At 36.3% G+C, this 21704-nt stretch overlaps 1 protein-coding gene across 3 annotated transcripts in view; it reads right to left on the bottom strand.

The window, feature by feature from the left end:
* Positions 1-21704, bottom strand: part of EML6 (EMAP like 6) — a 123822-nt gene that overhangs the window by 21140 nt on the left and 80978 nt on the right. For all 3 annotated transcript variants that reach the window (XM_070734772.1, XM_070734771.1, XM_070734773.1), the window contains 5 exons: positions 21265-21391; positions 4900-4978; positions 4611-4740; positions 3352-3450; positions 808-981 (listed from right to left, as the gene is read on the bottom strand). In XM_070734772.1, coding sequence (XP_070590873.1) covers positions 808-981; positions 3352-3450; positions 4611-4740; positions 4900-4978; positions 21265-21391 — 609 coding nt within the window. The remainder of the gene's footprint in view (positions 1-807; positions 982-3351; positions 3451-4610; positions 4741-4899; positions 4979-21264; positions 21392-21704) is intronic.

The raw sequence follows: 21704 nt of genomic DNA, 5'->3' as shown, positions 1-21704 counted from the left end.
TTCTGGCAAGTATCCTGGAGGTGGACATTGTTATCTCTAGCTAATGAGGAGATGCAGCCAAGAGCACATTTCAGTGATTTAACTCTTGTATTTCAGAACTTCGTTTGATAAAAACTGACTTTGTTTTTGAATCAGCGTGAATGAGTCATTTATTCCTATAATTGATTGGGCCAGACAAAACAATTACCACATATATTGGTGGATGAAGAAGATTCTAGAAATTTAATACTTTTTTCATTTGCAGTATACTGTAGTACTTTAAAAAAATATATTTTATATTGTTATAAGAAGTTTAAAAAAAATTGTTATTCTGAAAAGTGCATGGATAAATAAATTTCCCGAGCAACTAAATATGAAAGAATACTCATAGAATTGTGGGCTTATGGGCCTTTTATATGACCCAGCACAACTCTTATATTTTTATCTCTTTGTGATATTTCAAAAAAATAAATAAAATAAAATTTATTTTTTGGTAGTTAATCTTTTATGCTACATTATTTATTTTTAAAATGTTCTGGGGGACATATTGTATTTTTATTGTTACTACATCCTCCTCACAGATAATTGATCCAAAATACTATCAATACAGTAAATATATAGCTAGCTACTATATATATACACACACACACACATATAAATGCAATGCATTTAAACCATAATTGACATTAGGTAGTAAATAAGAGAGGGAAAAGTACAAAAACAGAAATAAAATATTTTTTCCCAAACGAAGAACAAACAATTATGCTATCATGTATTTAATGTGCAATTTGAATTTAAAATGAATAAGGATGAAGATGGAAAACATACCTTCATGCCATCTCCATACTGTGATTGTATGTTCTGGATCAACTCCTAGAGACACCAGAAGTTTCCCAGTTGCACTGAAGTTAACATAGTTCACTCCTTTAGAATGGAAGCCACGCAGCATAGAGAGAGTCTGCTTAGTCATTGCATCCCATATGTGAATAGATGGTGTAGTACCTAATCGTTTTTAATTAGGGGAATTAGGAAAACATTGTTTGAATAACTCTTCCAATGGAAGTACATCTTAAAATACGGCAATTATGCAATACTGTTAGACCCCCAAAATCAAGAAAAACAGGTGATTCTTCCAAGTAGCTTTCTTTATTGTACCATATTTCAAAGGTGCTTTTCAAAAGGCAACTAGACTTTTTTTGTTTTTCCTTGAAGACATTTTGCTTCTCATCCATGAAGCTTCTTCAGTTCTGACTGAATGGTGGAGAATTGAAGTATTTATACTCCTTGCAGTCATCTTGTTGTTAGCACACTCTTTGAGAGCCACTGAGACCACTTGGAAATTTATCTCTGTCCTCAATATCACCTGAATAGTGCAAATGGGTATTGAACCTTCTTGGAATTGCTGAAAGGACTGTGTTGTAAATAGGAGATAGGTGGGTGTCGTATCCGTCCTTTCAGTAGTTCCAAGAAGGTTCCACACCTATTTAAGTGACCCTGAGGGCACAAATAAACCTCCAAGTGGCCTCAACAACTGTTAGAAAGACTGCTAACAACCAGATGACTGCAAGGAATATAAATTCTTCCACTCTCCACCATTCAGTGACAAGTGAAGAAGCTTCTTAGATAAGAAGTGAAACATCTTCAAGAGAAAACAAAGAAAGCCCACTTGCATTTTGAAAAAGCATCTTTGGGACAACCATGACCTGAATGACTGAGAATCTCCATATACATTTATTGTTCCATATTTATAGACAAAATTCTCATAAACTGAAGCATCTTATTATCTACATCAAACATATATTTTGAGATTATTGTGGAGGAGTTATCTTCCCCTTCTTTCTCTCAGACATCTGAACTGAGTTGCCTCTTGCTCCTCTGCAATACATCACCCCTCTTGGCCCACTAAATTCCAGAGACAGAAATATATACAAAACAACAAAGGTGTCAAGCTGAATATTGACAGCCTCTCAGAGACATTCAGTAATGAAAGAGTTAACTGTGTGTGCTTTATTAAGATCCTCCTATTATGATGTAATATCCTGCCAGCTCACTTCCTTCTTCTTCAATTCCTCACTCTCTTCTCTCCTAACCTCCATTATGTAAAGACGTATATTTGAGTTGTCCCTTGAGACATGTTTTATTTCTGTTTTTATAATAAAGATATTTTGTTTGAACAAATGACTAAAGGCTTTTATCCATCGACTCCGCGGGGTTAAGGTTCTAACGGACTTTAATCACAAACCGCGACAAAAGGTACCCCAGAACTATAACCATAGCATGGGACCTAAGTTTGGACAGTGTTTTCAGATACCATAAAATGATAAACTCTGAAAATAAAATGAAATATTTATGGATAAATGCACAAAGAAAAGGTTGATTTGTTGATGTTCACCGTGTATCTCTTAGTGACACAGATACAACAAATGAGCATGAGAATGGTAACAATATTGACAAGAACTCAGAAAGGAGAAATCCTTACCTGGAAATTCTGCCATATTACCTGCATGATGAGGGCAATGACAAATGTGGAAGCATCGGGGAAAAATAATAACTGAAATAAGTTTAGGTTTCTAATGCTGAAGTTCTCAACCTCAGCACCAGAAAAAAATACTGAAGTTAAAAAAAATAGCAACAACATGAGTATGGATATAAAAAAACAAGCAAAAATATTGTTGAATTATGTGACTAATATAATGCTTGTTATAAGACAAAAAACAAGGTTTGTGCTGATGCCATATCCTATTATGCAAATAAGAAGTCCAACAGTGATACATATGGAAGTGTTTATCGCTTCTATCTGCTCAAGAATTTAAGGACAGAGATGATTCCTCCCCCTACCTCTTTTCTTAGCAATCAATTCCATTATTTTACTTTAGTGCAATAAGAGAAAACATTGGCACTCTTCTTAATGGTAATTATACCAATCAGGATTCCTATTTAACTGAAATGTATCCTACATGGTAAAAGTTTAATGAGAATAACTATTTGAGAAAGATCTAGCACAGGAGACCTTATTAAGAGCTACCCAGAGTTTCAGATAGACATTATCACAAACCCTTTCATGATAGCTTAGAAACAGAGCCTGATTCTTAATATTGTCAACATTTATACCCATATTAATAACCACTCCTCAAATTAGTTAACAATCTTAACAAAACTGCTTCCCAAAACCTTTGAAAAGTTTATATTTCAATGCAGACACTTTATTTAATTTTTTTATATTGATTTATAATAAATTTGTACATTTGTTTCTTGCAGAAGAAGAAGAAATATCAGTAAATGTTCCATTGCCCAATTTTGCATTCCAACATGCAAACAGAAAATCTGTGCAACTATTTAAAATATTTTTGTTTAAACTGACTATGGACCTACCAATCTGGCTGGTGGCCACAATATTTTTATATTTTGGGTGTTGGTTGACAGTTAGGCAGAGGATGTCATCTGTATGTTCCAGGTAGAAACTTTGACTTCCTGTGCAGTTCAAAACAAAAAGAGGGATTAATTTTTAAATATCCAATAAACAGAAACTATAAAAGTAGTACATTTTCAAATCAGTCTATTTCACAAAATCAATTCAGCTAAGAGTAGTAACAGTAAATCCCATTTGTACAAAGTAATAGAAATGTAATGTAAAGATAGTGTTAGATTCTTTAAAAAAAACTGCTTGAGGTTTTGCTAATTATTTGCTCATGCCAGACGTCAATATACATTAGATTAGATTTATTGGATTTATATGCCGCCCCTCTCCGCAAACTCGGATCCATTATTTCAGTTCCAAAGCGAAAGTGCGCTATATATACATGAGCTGCTCTGAGTCTTTCGAGAGTGGGTGGCATGTAAATCAATCAATCAATCAATCAATCAAGTAAGTAAGTAAGTAAGTAAATAAATAAATAAACAAATAAACAAATAAATAAATAAAGATTTCAGGCAAACAACCACTGACTTCCAGATATTATCATTGAAATGTGACAGTACTAAATCACAATAGATCAATAATACCATCCAACATGATAGCAGATGAAATGGAAAATATACGGGTAGTCCTCAAATTACAGTCACAATTGGGGCCAGAATTTCCATTATTAAGCAAGGCGGATATTAAATGAGTCATGCTTAATTTTATGACCTTTTTTTTTGTCAAGGTTGTTAAACAAAATTGTTAAGTGAATCACACGGTTGTTAAATGAATTTGGTTTCTCCCACTGACTTTGCTTGTCAGAAGCTGGTTGGGAAGGTAGCAAATGATTATCATATGACTCTGAGACATTGCCAAATCGCCCAATTTTAATCACATGACTGTGGAGATGCTGTGGCAGGTTTCATTGTAAGACACCATTTTCAGTGCTGTTGTAACTTTGAATGGTCCCTAAATGAAAGGTTGTAAGTTGGGAACTGCCTTGATTTTTATTCTGATCCCATAATTGATCCCTGGTACTTGTAGGCCATTGTGTTTGCTTCCATTAGAAATGTATACAATGCTGAAGAAAACAGCGAAGACTATTATTACAAATGCTTTACATATCCAAAGGAATACACCCAGTGTTTTCATTTGAACACCTTGGCATCTAGTACCTAACCTGTTTGTTTTTCAGATCAAGAAAACTGACAATTTTTAAAATTTTAATTACCTGTTGAAAGATTTTGAACTATGCATGCTGCTGCAGTATGGAATATAATATCAGCACCATCATTGAGGTAATGAAGGTTATTGCGGCAATCAAACCCACGATATCCAAAGACATGTTCTAAAGACAGTTCCTGGAAATAAAAGAAATAAAAGAAAGGAAGGAAGGAAGGAAGGAAGGAGGGAGGCATCAAATGAATTATTTGCAAAAACAATAAAGACAGGATATAAATAAATAAATAAAAAATAAACCCATACTAGGGGTATTAAAATATCAAAGTATTAAACCTGACCTCAACCACTTTCTTTTTTTTGTTGATATTATTTTTTTGCAGTTTCTCGGGTTGAGGAGCAGCTCTGCTGACTGGTGGTCTGAAAGAAAGTGTAACAAAATAATGAATAATTTTACCTGTGGATGGAAATATGCCTTTTATGAGCCCTTCCTTATTTCCTTATTTCCTACCCATCCTTGAATATACAGTGATCCCCCGATCATTGCGAGGGTTCCGTTCCAGGACCCCCCGCAACGAGCGGGTTTTCGCGAAGTAGCGCTGCGGAAGTAAAAACACCATCTGCGCATGCGCAGATGGTGTTTTTACTTCCCAGCAGTGAGGAGCCGAAGATTGGGGTTTCCCCGCCGCCCACGCAAACTCCTCGCTGCTGCCGCGCCCGGCGCTCGCCCGTCCTTCGCCCGGCCACCCGCCGTTCGCTCGCTGCTCGCCCGGCCACCCGGGTTCGTTTGGCTTCGGGACATGCCGGCGGCGACGTTTTAAAACAGCCGCGCGGCTTCCCAACTGAGTCCTGAAGTTCGCCTTTGACTTCGGGACTCAGTTGGGAAGCCGCGCGGCTTCCCAACTGAAAGGGAAAGCCCCCCCCAGGCCGGCTTCGATCCCCCAGGCCGGCTCCGATCATTTTAAAACAGGCGCGCGGCTTCTCCGCTGACTCCTGGCGAACTTCCCCGCTTTAGGAGTCAGCGGAGAAGCCGCGCGCCTGTTTTAAAAGATCGGAGCTGGCCTGGGGGGGCTTTCCAGCAACCCCCGAGCCCCCAACCCGGGCGAAGGGCGGGCGAGCCGGGCGAAGGGCGGGCAAGCCGGGCGAAGGGCGGGTGGCCGGGCGAAGGGCGGGCGAGCGGCGAACGGCGGGCGAAGGGCGAAGGGCGGGCGAGCGGCGGGTGGCCGGGCGAAGGGCGGGCGAGCGGCGGGTGGCCGGGCGAAGGGCGGGCGAGCGGGTGCTGGGGGGGGGGCTTCGCCCTCCCGCCAGCAAGAGGGGGAAGACCCAGGGAAGCCGCCCAGCAGCTGATCTGCCCGGCGCCATCTACGCATGCGTGCCCATAGAAAAAAAGGGCGCGCATGCGCAGATGGTGGTACTTCCGGGTTCAAAAATCGCCATATAGCCGTTTCGCAATGATCGGGATCGCAATACCCGGGGGATCACTGTACTGGCATGAAATATCTCTCTCTCTCTCTCTCTCTCTCTCCATCCATCCATCCATCCATCCATCCATCCATCCACCCAACCACCCATCTATCCATCTAACAGTTGTCTGGATTATTGTGTCCAGTTCTAGTAATCCTAATTATATCGAAATCTTAGCAAATGGGTCATCTTTTTAAAAACTAATAATAGTAATAATAATGTTTAATTTTAAAATACTGTAATATCTATTCAAAGTATTTTATTATTTATTTTGATGTTGATAATTTATATAAATAAATTAGAATTTATATCTAAAATGTTTTAGTATCATCTTATTAAAACCAAATTTTATGAGATTCTTATTGTGCAATAAAACCAATTTCATGATGATGTTTCAACTTACAACCATAACAGAATCCCACATTTCTGTTACTAAGCAAGGGGGCTTAGTGACAGTTTTTTTCCCATGTTATTTTTGTGACGTTTTTTGTGACAGTTTCAAGAATCATTACAATAATTATGTGAATCATGCAGTCATTAAACAAATCTGTCTTTCGCTATTGATTTTTCTTGTCAGAAGCTAATAGAGAAGGTTAGAAATGGTGATCATATGACCTTGACTGTCATTAATATGTGCCAGTTCCAAGTGCCCGAATTTTGATCATGTGATCATGAGGATGCTGCAACACACTTCAATGTGACAATCTGTCATAACTCACTTCTTTTAATTACCATAGTTACTTCAAACCAGTGTTCTCTCTAATTTTTTGGGGGGTGGGCGGAAAAGTATAGTGTCTGAGCGGCAGTCCCTTCGGGACTGGGCGGCACAGAAATAATAAATAAATAAATAAATAAATAAACAAACAAACAAACAAACAAACAACCAATCAACCAACTAACTAACTAACCCACCCTGTTTTGCCTCAGAGAATTTCAAAATAAAATACTGTACTGTGTGTCTATAACAGTGAGCTCATAATAGGGCAACTCTATCAATATCAAAATGCCACTTAAATAGCTGAGCTAGTTTCAAACTAGATTTTGATTTTCTTTCTCTCTTCCTTACTCCCATTCTTTTTCTTTCTCTTTTCCTTCCTCTCTTTTTTCTATCTGTTTCTCTCTCTTCCTCTCTCTCTCTTTCCCTCTCAGCTTCTGGGCAGGTTTGAAAAACTCTGAGTTGATGATGATTTTTAAGTGAGTGATTGCTCACTGCTCAGCTTAGAGGGAACTATGCTTCAAACAGTCAGTGAATTAATTATTGTAAATCGAAGAGTATATTAGTTAAACAGGTTATTGCAAATAGTATAACCCATAGCAAAACTGCAACAAACTGGGCAAGTTATTAATTCTCCTGTCATCCCTTTGTTGACATTTTGTATTGTCTATATTTTTGCATCTGAGGTCTGGCAGTCTTCATATGCATGGCTAGATAAAAGTCATAGTTTATGACTACATCCTCTGGAGATAATATTTTTTAAAAAATAATAAACTTGAATAGAGAAGTTAGTTTTGAAAATCTAAAACTAATGTAAACCTCAATTGTAAATAGGACAGGTAATATTTTTATGTTGGTTAATTACTAAAAGTGCAACAATAGTATACCAAAAATAATAGTATACCAAAAATAATAGCAAACCAAACAATCACAATTCAGGCAAAGAGAAACATATTCACCTTAAGCATTAGCAAAATATTTCAACACTGAAAGAATTACCTTGATCCCCTTGTAAGCAGCAAATAAAGTCAAGTAAGAAACTTAGTTTAGAAAAATAGAATAAGACCATTAGATTAATTCATGCACAAGCTTTTTTTTCAACTGACCATTCCTTGTAACACACAGCCATGCTATTAAAGCATGCCAGCAAAAACTAAAACAAAAATTAAAAGAATGCACCAATCCATAAACTCAGAAAGGTCATACCCTGACATCTTGGGGCAAAGTCTGCACTAAGGATCCAATAGGGCAGGGAAAAGGAAAAAGAAAAAAAAAGGAAAAGGAAAAGAAAGGAAGCTTCATCAATGCTTCCCAAATACGGTACTTCTAGTATATTGCATAAATAATAACCTTTTTAGAAATGATTCCAAATATATGAAAATTTGCTTTCTTTTCTAAAATCATTTCACATAGAGGGAAACCTAAAGGGGCAGTAGGCAAGGTAATGAAGCAAATCATATATGAGAATATATGAAACAAGCATTTTCACACATACATTTGCCACAACAGTCTTTGAGAAATTCAGGAGAATGCTTAAGACATTATGGCTGGATGTTAAATAAGGAATGGATCAAATTATCTTTAAGGAATGTTAAATTAAATGCAATGGAATATCTTCCAATGTATTGCTTTAGGGCAGGGGTCTCCAAACTTTTTACACAGGGGGCCAGTTCACTGTCCCTCGGACTGTTGGAGGGCCGGACTATAAAAAAAACCCCTATGAACAAATACCTATGAACACTGCACATACTTTGTTTTAAAGTAAAAAACAAAATGGGAACGTACTATTTAGAGGGGGGAGAAGGTCTGAAATTCATATATGTTTATGTTTTGTTTTTAATTTTCCTTTGTTGACATCTGATTGGCTATACAAGGTTTTCTTGGCTTATGAAAAATGTATAAAGAAAGAAGGAAGCACTTTGGCATAATGGTTAATAAGTTAGAAATATGATTGGTGTTGCACTTTTTGAAGGAACATTAAGAAGGAAAATGAATGTAACTGGATGATAAAATTAGAAAAAAAAACTTTTGCAACTTTTTTGATGATTGATATTAGTTGCTAACAAAACACTGCATTTTATTCATGGAAAATTAAGTGGTACACTGTGTTGTTTGAATGTATGTTGAGAGAAAAATTTAAAAAAAATACCCCCTCCCAAAACAGTCCTTCCTCTGTCCCTCCATTCATTTCATTCTTCCTTCCTTCCTTTCTTCCTTGTTCCCTCCATTTCTCCTTCCTTCCTTCCTTCCTTCCTCTCCATTTCTCCTTCCCTCCCTCTCTTTCCCTTTTCTTTCTTTCTCTCTCTCTTTTCCCTGTGCTCTTGTCACTCACCGGCAGGCCGGATAAATGGCCTCAGTGGGCCACATGTGGCCCGTGGGCCGTAGTTTGGGGACCGCTGCTTTAGGAGATGTCTATGGAGGTTTTTTTTCCCAGTGAATAGCAGAAGGAAGCACATCTCCCATCATATATGGTCTCTACTGTCCATAACCTTGCATTATTTTAAGAAATTGGTTTCACAAACACAAAAAAGGAATGGTGACTTATGCTCAGTTCCAAAACCACTCTCATAAAATGCCATACATTGAGCAAGAGTGATTCAATGGCTCATTGTTCCTAAGGGTTATATTTATATTGTGGTTTTATTTTACTTCCAAATGAATAAAAAAATCATTACAAGCACTTATGACTTACAGAAAAAAATTCCCAGAATTATTTTTCCTTTGTCAAGAAAATAGTCCTGTGTGGAAAGTGACTGAAGTCTTATACAAGTAAGTCAGACTTATTTCTGAATAAATGTGTATAGGACACTGTTGTAACTTATTAATAGCATCAATTTTTAATTGTCATGGTATAGGGCCATGATAGCGAACCTATGGCACAAGTGGCAAGCACAGCCATGTCAGTGGGCATGTGAGCTCAGGTTCGGTGTGCATGTGCAATGGCCAGCTGATTTGGGAGCCTTCTGGGCCCACTGGAAATCAGGAAGCGGGCTATGTCCAGCTTCCGAAGGGGTGGGGAAGTTCTGTTTTTTGCTCTCCCCAAGATTCAGAGCCTTTCTAAGAATTTTGGGAGGGTGAAAATGGCCTCCCTCTGAGGCCAGAATTGGCCCATTTTCCAACTTGAAATGGGCCATTTCTGGCCTCCAGAGGGGTAGGGAAGGCTGTTTTAACCATCCCCAGGCTCCTAAAAGATTCTAAAGCCTGGAGAGAGCAAACAAACGGGACTTCTGGTCCAACCATAAGTTAGCAAATGGGCCATTTACGGCCTCTGGAGGGCTTCTGGGGAGGAAGGCCGTTTTCGTCCTCCTCAGGCTCCTAAAAAGGCAAGGGGAGAGCAAAAAACAGGATGCTGTGCTGAGAGCAGGGGGGGGAGGGGGTTCACATGCGCATGCACAGGGGCACGTGGAATTATGGGTGTGTGGGCATGTGCGTGTGACCCCCTGCATGCCCCCCCCCTTTGGCACACGAAGCAAAAAAGGTGTGTCACCCCTGATATGGTGCCTTCCCCAATTTTGTCCCTTTCAGATGGTTCAGGCTATGTCTTTCATCACAAGACAAGGGGGTTATCCAGAATGTTTGTATTCAACTATAATTTTCTTCCTTCCTTTGACATCAGTTTCTTTAGCATAGTACAAAATGAGAACTCCAAGCTACTGTTCTGATATAATTCTTCTATCTTTATTGTTTTTTATTTTCCATATTCTATTATTTTGCCCCAGACGTTTGTTTTCTGTGTGCAGCTAAATTTCATATGTTCCACTGGCTTTATAATTCTTGTCCTCATGCAAATTTTATCCTCCCCACTTGTCATTTCAAGCAGGGGGAAAGGAAAATGGCTTACAAGAAATATATAAATGTTAGAAGGCTATTAAAAGAGCCTTTAAAAGAGTGCAGTACTGCAAGCTACTTCTGCTGATCCCCGGCTGCCAGCAGTTTGGCAGATCGAATCCCAGAAGACTCAAGGTTGACTCAGCCTATCTTTCCAAAGGTCGGTAAAATGAGGACCCAGATTGTGGGGTCAATATGCTTACTCTCTGTAAACCTCTTAGAGAGGGCTGTAAAGCAATGTAAAGCAGTATACAAGTCTAAATGCTTTTGCTAATGCTATTACTATTGCTGTTTTTCGTAAACATTTACACAAGTGTGTATAAAATTATGAAAAAGTACATTTATTTTTAAAAATAAACTTCATTTTCAGAGCAAACCATGGGAGAATGCAGTCACCAGACACCAATCTAGCCCATATTTCTTTTATCTTTATTTTGTAAAATCTACCAATTGTCTATGTTTTTAAATGCCAAACAAATAATATTCCTTTACTATCGCAAAATGTCAGGTCCATTTGTCTGTTTATTTCCAATATTTCAAAAATGTTTTCACCAAAACTTAATCTTTCAAAATTAATGTTTCCTTTAAGGTAGCGCTTGATCTATAATAATTATGATGGTTAAGTTATGGCGGTCTTTAAGCGAAGTGCCCATGTGATTGCCTCACATAACAACCATATCTCTGACTCCTTTGTTATGATTATTAATTTAAGCAAGTGGTGTCGCAGGGATTGGGGAGTGCTGCTCAGCACTGGGCCCTTCACTGTAGCATCTCTCTAGTTTGCACATGACCTGCCCAGGCCCTCCTAGGGCTATGCTTCCTGCCTTCTGGGTCCCTTCAGTCCACTTATGTTTTTCTGTTTCCTTTGGGAAACAGAAGTGGATGATCTGCCATGCATACTTCCTATACAGAGGCTGTTTTGTGCCATTCGAGGATGGGTGCCACCTTCCGAAATGGCACCATGTGGCTGTATCAGCCGTTTCTCTTTCCCAAAGAGCAACAGAGTATATTGGAAAATAATTTAATAATTAATATTATAGCAGATTTTTTTTTCTGACTCAGATATGGTTTATACTTACTTGACAATTCCCTGCCTCCAAAGGAAAGCAAGTTAAAACATAATAGAATTATTAATGTTTCCTTTCAGTAATGCATAAAAATGTTGGGATGTAACATTAATGTTATTCAAAGAAAAATGAAAGCATAAAAATATTACAAATGGGATTCAATGCTTTGCTTAAGCACTTTTCAATAGAAAGGACATTATTGGCATAATCTGTATGCTGTAGCACCACTCAGTGTCGTTAAGTTAACGACTAGAAGAACCAAGTCATCTAGGCTAATTAGATGTCCCTTGATTCAACAAAGGACTGACTGTTAGTAGAGTAGTTGCTTCAGACTTAGTTTCTTACATTCCCCTCTCTCTTCCACTGTCTTTTGGAATCAGATTATATTCTTGACCTTGTTGCTATGGAACCTACCTTGAGTCTGATTTAACTATACTGTATACCTGATTTTGGGTTCTCTTTTGTTTGTTGCTCTCCTCCTAAACTGCATTCTGATTTTTATTTGTCTCTTGTCCTTCCAAATGACACTTTGGAAGTCCTACAAGGTCATGAGATGAGACAATCAATAGCCAATGATCATAAGACCACAATGAAGCTTTAATTATAATATTTAAGGCCACAGCTTTGAAAACACAAGCACATGCATTCTTCGCATAAAATTCCTATCGTATCAATGCTTGTATGACATCACTTGAAGTCATCAATGTAACTCTTTCCAGCTACATTAAGCACAAATATCAGGAGTGTCACTGTTTTCTGATTTGCTGTTCACACTGGCTACCCATGCGATGACGATTCCTTATGTTCAGCTGAAATTCATTTTTAATTGAGCAACATTTACGCCTTCCTGTTCCTAGCATATAGAAACAGAATGGTGAAAAAACCCTTAGCAGACACACTGCTCCAGCTGAGCCAGGATCACCAGAATCTCACTGAGCTGTAAAGAGGAGAGTCCTCCTTAGGATGAACACTGCAGTGATACAAATTATAAGAGAACTTCTTTATTCCATTAATTTCATTAAAATGCTATGTGTACATGAACATGATAAAAGATCTTCTTGAAGATACTCGAAGCCAACCTGGATAATATTCGTGAATACCATCACTGGAGAAGCCAACCTGGACCATTTTACAAGCCTACCTATTTCTGCAATTTGTTTCTTAAAGTAGCAAACCAATTTTGGGGGGAAATTTCACAAAGAAAGACATATATTTAACAATGAGTTCCTGGTTGTTTCCCTAGCAACTAAAATTCAGATGGATGCTTGCTAAGGAATCTGACATTGAAATAAATATACTGTACTTCCTAACCATTGTAACTATATTATCAATTCTGTTTCAAATAATCCATCCTGGTGGCCATCATCCAATTTGACAGGAAATAAAAAGATATAATGAAATTAATGTACGCTGATATTAGGTATAGTATAATTTTAAAAAATGCTTACTCCAGCTATATATCATTATGTTTCAAATTAAACACAAACAAGCAGAAAAGCAGATTAATTCAAACTACCCTCCAAGCTGAATTGTGGGTTTGGAGGGGAGGGTATGTGCCATGACTTCATAAATTCATCAAACATGTTTCAAGAGATGTTGGTAAAGATTTCACATATTCTGCCAGAAAGAGAAGATGAGTGGAAGAATGCCTGTGGAGGTAGGCATATTCACCAGATGGGTCTGTAATAATTCACCATAGCCAACTCATCATTACCAACTTGCCATAGTCAACTTGTAGCCAGTTTGTCATGGGACAATTCATTGTGGGGCAAGAGTTACACTATTATCAAAGAAATGGAATAGAATCATTAAAAAGGGGGTGCAAAAGGAGGAACAGAATGAAATACAAATGACAAAAAATTAATAAATTAAATTAAATTAATTAAAACGAATAATTAAATTGTCCCATGGTGAGCTGGCAGTGACAAATTGGCTGTTCTGAGTTGGCCATGGTGAGTCAGCCATGGAGCGTTATCTGCTGCAAGCTGTTCCATTCCACACCAGATACAGCCTTTGGTACCCATCAGGCTCCCTGTTCTACTTGTTTTAAAAAGACTTTTCTAATTAAAAATAATAAATTAATAGAAAAATTGAAAGCTGCAGACCCAAACAATAATCTGTGGTGTCATATTTATTGCAGGTTTATTGCAGAAATGCATTTATAGGAATGATTAACTGCATAATGGGAACTATCTCATATTTATTAAATCAATGTTCAGCAATTGAGCATATCCAATATGGCAGCTATTTTGTGAACAGGCAGGTCTCTTATGGCAGTTACTCTGGAAATGTGCTTAGCACATGTTCCCAAAATTCCAAACCTCTTCCCAGCCAAAAATGTTATCTAATTCTGTTTGACATAATTTTCAAACAATATCCCAAGTGCAGTCTGATCAGTGCAGCATTGAGTAAAACAATCACTTCTCCCAAATGTTCCAAATTGTTTTATATCCAGAAGAGAAAGGAGCTGCAAAAATCTGTACTTGAACTTGGGAAGAGAAGGAGAGAAGCAACTTAGAACTAAGGAGAAAATTCCTGACAGTTAGAACAGTTGATCAATGGAATGGCTTGCCTCCAAAAGTTGTGAATGGTCCAACACTGGAAGTTTTTAAGAGGATGTTGGATAACCATCTGTCCGAAGTAGTGTAGGGTTTCCTGGCTAAGCAAGGGGTTGGACTAGAAGACCTCCAAGATCCCTTCCAACTGTGCTATTGTTGTTGTTATTATTAATAATAATATTAATATTATTAACAATACTAATATTAATCTTGATGTTGATATTAACATTGATATTAATATTAATATCAATACTAATATTAAGGCATTTTTCATATATGAGGATGTAGATACCGGAGTGGCTTTATTAGACAAGGACAGAACATGAAATGACATTCTAATCAAGTCATCTAAATAGAACCAAACCTCAAATTCTGTCATCCTAATTACTGTGGACTGCGATTATTTTTCTTATATAGTAACATTTAAAACATTTTTTAAAAATTTAAGCAGACTTTAAAGAAAAGACACATTTTTAATGGATAAGATTCTTTCTGAATTCATCTAGGAAATGTTATTACTTAATATCTATTATCTAACATATGCCTTGCTTTTCTAGATGGCAAAACAGAGTATTTGTGTGTAATTTAAATATGATTCTACAGTACAATCACTATAGGTCCTCCTGTCCCAGGTATTTATTCTATATGTCGAAGGGAGTGTGAAGCTAAACAGACAAAAGACAGACATCCTTTGACTTGCAGTTTGATGCATCTTAATGTTTCTAGCAATAGAATGGGGAAAGTTAATATAACAGGGATTATTTGGGGGGGGGGGCATGGCAAGAAAAGGCTATGCCCAAATTTGTACCTAACATTCCTTTCTAGAAAGCATCAAGTGAGCAGGCCCATATTGCTGAACTGTTAATCAGGAATTTCACAGAAATCAAATATTAAGGTCAAGTCAAATAGAAAGGTCAAATATTTGTTTTTGGAGTGGAATTCTCTCTGCAGCACAGATTCATTTCAAAAAGGGTAGACAATGTGGATATCTACAAAGTAGATTAGTCTGGAAACATGGAAAAAATAAGATCGCTCATGAAAGTATCTTCCGCATGTGGAATTAATATGTAAATGAAACAAGTCTGCACAGTTCAGTTCATCCTCAGTGTTCGAGTAGTGAAGCAAAAATTTAATGCAGGAACCACTCTGAGAGATCAGTCAATAAATTGACGGTTAGAATCAAAAACAGCAGAAAAGATATCAAAAAGTGGCGTAGCCCTCTTATCTTCAAGCACTGTAACAGGGCTGTAATAATATAAGGCATTATATGGTTTCTGATGATAATGTAATTACTGTGCATTTTACAAGTGAAACAAATACAGAGAATCTGAGCCGCTCCTGAAATGAAACAGGAAGATTTAGAAGCTGGCAATGGAAATATATTAATGCACTTTTGTGCTTTTCAAAATGCCTGGCTTCCTAGCACAATTGGTTAGAGGCAAAAACATGTTGCCATAGCACTGAGAGCAGGGTTACACATATTCTGAGAGGTACAGATTCATGGCATATTTGCCAAAAAATAAAAATTCACTGCAGTCATGCTTTTAGGGAGAAGGAAGAAAAAGACTTGTCTTTTGCTTATATATTTAACATTCTGTTTAAAGGTCCTTATTACGTTAACTATGATACAAATCACTAATCCATTCAATCATGCAGATCAACCAAACAGATGCTACAAGCATAGCATATAATTAAACTGTTAGTAAAAGATAAAATGCAGGCATCTGCAATGTTCACATTTTAATAATATGAAACAGCTAAAGACACCAGAAGCAGCATCACCATTCTAGCGTGCTTGGGTTAAAGGAACTGAAATTTAGAGCAAAACACTGCTTCTCATCCAAGACCCAATTCATTCAAATTTGCCAAATATAAGATTATATGGCTTACAATTGTCCTGAATTTTCTGGGACAGTCCCACCACTGATCAAATTACCCCACAGTGTGGGAACACTTTTCTTAGAACTCCCACACCACAAGATTGTTCCTGTGGCTCCTTTGATAAGTGCCCTGTTCCTAAATTACATAGAAAAGCAAGGGGCAGAGAACCAATAAGAACAAGGAAAAAAGGAAAGAGAAACAGAAAATATAAAGAATGGAGTTATGGGCCAAAAAAAGAGGGAGAGTAAAAAAAAAACAAAGATGGGGAAAGGAGAGAAAAACAACTGTTAATTATCTTAAATAAATGTACATTATTTAACAGTTTACAAGACTTCCAATCTGTGCTTTGATGCAGCCTGACAATAAGTATGTCATATATATGTAATAGGATATAAGGAATTGTTATTGTCGGAGGACATCCTGAACAGAAAAAAATATGAAATATATTTGAATACAAATTGACAAAGAAATAAGAAACCATCCAACTACGCTGTGGCTTATAAAATATGGGAACCAGTCTGGAGAAAACTGGAGTACTAACTAGTCACAGTGATGTATCTGAATGAGAAAATTTTGAATAATTTTTTTTGTTGAACTATTACACTTATTGAACTTTTGCCCCAGTTACAATCATCTGAGGATACACCACTTGCTTGATGTATCTTTGGAAAAAACGTTTTCATAATTCAGATAGCATTCAGATCTTTTGGCATATTTGATATCTCCTTTACTTCAATCTTTCCAATTTATAATTGGACTTTACTTCTAGAGGAGGTAAAGTTGAAATACATTTATGCCACAAGCAACAGTGGTATTGTGCGGAATTAATCTCTAATCACAGTTGGGGCACACAAAACACATCATATGTTTAAATCAGCATGTACAGTCTGTAATAAAGTCTCCAAAATGTGTTGTTCCATGCTAAGTATAAATGGTGCATGTTTGTGCATACATCTTCTAAGATTTAAGACAGCACAAAACATTATATCAAAATTCAGAATTAAGCAATTCAAATACATTTTCAATAAAAACTCAATTCATAAAAATGTCTTTTTACTTGACACTGGGATGAATGACTATTTTGCAAAAACTATTTTGTAAAGACGAAGATCTATAAAGTATCCAGAATTCAGAAACATACAACTTGAAAATTCTGGAACTAAATATCCACAGATTAGCTATTTACAATTGACTATAAAATGACTTTGTACCCTTGCAAGGGCCTAAAATGAACAAAGAATCAAAAGAAATTTAAGAATAAATTCCTGTACTTTAATGCATTTGTAGCACCGGGTCATTATTATTTTAGGCTGGAATGCAGATTTGGAATTTTGAGAGCATGAAATGAGCATTCTTGGTAACTGTTTGCCATAGTGAATATGGCCAATCACTAAACATTTATCATAAGGAAAATATATCTACAGACTTTAGCCACATTATGCAAATACCATAAAAATAGGCAACAGTAAACAAAAAAAAATTAAAAACAGGAACTAAGAAAAGAAATTATCACTAAATATCACTGAATATGTATAAATTCATCATAATTCTCTATAGCTTTTGACGCTTACAAAGCATCCTTGCTTCTACCATGTTTAGTAGAAGAAAGTCAATTGTTTGTAGTGGCTGTGTTGGTGGGCAGAAATCAGGTGACTGTGTGTTCTAGGTTTCCCTTAAGCCTGAAAGTCATCTGGTTGGCTTTGGACTAATTCCTTTTTCAACCCAGCCCACTTAACAAGATGATTGTTGTGGGGAAAATGGAGATGGGAGTACGTTGCCTTGAGTTGACTAAAAATAAGATGGGATAAAGATCCAGTAATAAATAAATGTCTGTGTGCTGCTTCATACTTCATACTTTTTCCTTTTGTTCTTTAAAAATTTTCATCTATCTTTTGTTAAGGATCTCTTCAATTCTACTCCATAATGATTTTCTCTCTCTTCCTTTTTCTCCCAACCCATTTACTCTTCCTTCACATAATTTCTTTTATAATTTAACCTCTATTCATTCTCCCTATCTGACAAACCACACGTGAATATACTTATTTTGTACCAGTCACTCACTTTTGTATACAAGCCACCTTTATTCCACTCCCTTTCTTCTTTGTTCACCATATCGCTCCTTGATGTACCACACGCACCTGGAACCAGTAGTAGGTTCTAAAACCCATTGCTACCAGTTTGTGTGTGTGTGTGTGTGTGTGCACGCAACCTTTCTGTGCATGAACAGAAGTGTCCCAGGTGGGTGGGCAGACTGTCCTGAGTGGGCGGGTGGGCGGAGACTCCTGCCGCCAGCGCTACTGGTACGCAGAAGCAAATGGAACCAGGAGCAACCCACTGATACTGAGAACATAGAATCATAGGACTGGAAGACATCTCAGAGATCCAACCTCCTGCTCAAGGCAAGAATCTTATACCATTTTGATTAAATGGTTCTCCAAGTCTATTTTTGAAAACCTTCAGTAATGGAGCACCTACAACTCTGAGTAGCAAGCTATTCCATAAATTAATTGTTTTGTCAAATATTTATCTTTCTAGGTTGGATCTCTATTTAACAATCTTCCACCTATTACTTCTTGCCCTGCCGTCTTGTGTTTTAGAGAATAAGTCAATCCCCTCTTCTTAAGCTATCCATTTCTAGTATATTTATGTTTCTCCTAAGACATGCAATTTTCACTAAATTTCCATTTAACAAAGTGGGCACTTTCCTATCTATAACCATTTTCAGTTTTTTTCAGAAAACACCTATTCTTTGTAAAAGACCACATTCTCTCTTTCTGACAGTATTTGGGTATCTTAAATTTTCTATATCCACTTCCCCATGTTTAAGACATTAACTACCAAAGTACATGAAATCACGTTATTTGCTATGTTTTTTCATCATTTAGGCATAACTTCTAATTATTCATTGCATTTTCATTGTCAAGCAAAACTGCTTCGATTTTTAATGCAATAATTTTCTGATCTGTATTGCATAATGCAATCTGACATTTGCTGCAATTGAATCAGGATCTCAACCAATAAATGGCATTGTCTACATAGCAAAGAACATGCATTTTGATAATTCCAAACAATATATGTGTAACATTATCACAAATATTACTTGTATATTGGTCCATGGATAAATTAAATAAGGGAACACATATACATACTTCTCATTTAGCTATAATAATTAGGCAACTCAGTTATTAAGTAAAGCAATTGTTAAATGAAACTGCAACTCTGCTTACAATCTTACTTCAGCTTTCATTTTGCTTTAAAGACCTAGGAAGGTTGTAAATGCAAGGATTGGTTGTAAAGTTATTTTTTCAATATTGTAACTGCAAGCAGTCTCTGAACAAGGTAGTTGCTAAACAAGGATTGTATATCTTTATCTTAGCTCCTACTCAATATTCAACTATCTGTGATACAATTAGTCTCACAGTGGCTTAACTTCAATCATGTATTTATTTCATTCAGTAACAATAAACTCCATATGCACATAAAATGTTTCCTAGTCCAACATATTTCTTTTATCATGTATATGCTTTAAAGCAAAAAATAAACATAAAATAAACTTTTCCCCACACATTAATCACACGTTATACATCCCCCATGATTAACTTAAAAAACCCTGTATTATCCCTGGTTAGAGCAATGCTGTATTTCCCAAACTGTATTCATTATTGCCTTTTCTATCATTTCAATCGGAACTATACAAAACACATTCATAGGAATATTTAACCTAATAATTCAAGCTAATTTTGTGTAATATTCTTCATTATTACTATGTTTTTTATTGTTTTGCTTTGCAGGTGATCAGGCATAGATGTAGCCTTTACACACAGTTGAAAGGATAGCCATTTCATAATCAAATGAAATATTTCTAATTTCACTGTCAACTCTTCCAGCCTTACCCCCTTTTCCCTACATTCTCAGAATATATAGACTTCCTTCCCACTGGTTTTTGAAAAAATAGTAACATTTATAATATTCATTTCAAACATTGTTTGAAGCAATCTTTGTTATCCTTGAAACAGATATTTTAAGGATAACCAAGATTTGGTTTTTTTGGGGAGGAATGATTGCTTTAAATTCAGAGACATGTCCGTGGCCAAGTTTTTATCTCTGCCTTCCGTTTCTCTGCCCTGCTAAAACAAGGAGGGTAGAGCAGAAAGCACACACAAAGCAGGTTGCTACAGAACCAATGCCAGAATTTTGAGGTCCTTGAATTGTTAAAATAATACATCAGAATAAATTATGACAATCCTAAAAAGCTGTAACCTCCATGAGCTGAGGAAAAGATCTACAATATAGCATTAAAGGTTAAAAACAAGAGTGTAAATTTAACATTAGAAATGCCAACCATATACAGAGGAAATGTTTTTTAAAAAAAATAGCATTTGTTATATTAATACTCCTAAGGTTATCACCAGATTATTTTTATTCACATAAATATTATTATTTTCTTTCACATAAATATTAATATATTGCTTAACAATATTGAAGTAAAACAAGACTATAGATCAGGGGTTCTCAAACTTGCAAACTTTAAGACTTAACTCCCAGAATTCCGAGAGTTGAAGTCTACAAGTCTTAAAGTTGTCACGTTGACAACTGACTACTGTACTGACTTCAAGCAAACAGATCAGCAACCTATTTCAGGGTCAATTCATTATAAAATATATGCATACAGATATTTTGAAAACTGGAGGTTGAAATTTAGCACTCTAAACATACTATCTTGAAATACTTGGGAAAAAGAAATGAACTATGATTCAGAGTATTGTGGAAGCATTAGTACAGGTTTTCTGAAGAGGATTCAGTGGTGTATTGGTTAAGGTACCAAGATAGAAACTGGGAGACTGAATACTAGATCTTCCTCAGGCATGCTGAATGACCTTTCATATATCTCCTCCTCTATTTTTATATCTTTTCTTCTATCCTTTTCTTTATATATATTACTACATGTCTATTCTCTTCAATGTGTATTGTACAAAATAAATAAATAAAAATAAAATAAATAAATAAACCTTGGGTCATTCACACATACTCAGTTCTAGGAGGCAGGCAATGGCAAACTACGTGTGAAATCTTGCCAAGAAGATTATAGAGGCTAGTCCAGGCATTTGCTCAACACTAATTCGAAGGGTGTATCTTTTCCCCAAATGCACTTGTTGACTCATTCTACCCAAAGAGGCATTCCCCATAACATACCTTTCTTCCACTGAAACTTCCTTTAATTGTTGGTGTGGCTTTGTGCCTTCCATCTCTCGGATGCTCACTGCATAGATCTTTGTAGTGTAATCAATTGCTTTTTCACGTGCAACATCACTATCGTAACCTTAGATAGATGTGAAATAGATCATAATACTTGTATAAGAACTTCTAATTTTTTAGTGTGGAAATTATATATGAACCATTTAGATTATGGTATCCAGGGCCAGTGTTTTTACAGCTTTAAAATATTACATTTGCAGAAAAAATTATTTCTTAAAAAAAACCTTGCTTCATAGATTTATTTTGTGTAGATTATAAAATATATGATAAAAGTTAATTTTGTATTTGTAGTTTTATATAGATATATATGCCGTAATTGGATTCCATGATCTTATTTGCTTTTAAAATGATATTCTTTTTCTTTACATTTCCAGCAT

This window comes from Erythrolamprus reginae, chromosome 1 (assembly GCF_031021105.1).
Source record: "Erythrolamprus reginae isolate rEryReg1 chromosome 1, rEryReg1.hap1, whole genome shotgun sequence".
In the NCBI taxonomy this organism is placed as follows: Eukaryota; Metazoa; Chordata; class Lepidosauria; order Squamata; family Dipsadidae; genus Erythrolamprus; species Erythrolamprus reginae.
This window is presented reverse-complemented; position numbering and strand designations above follow the sequence as displayed.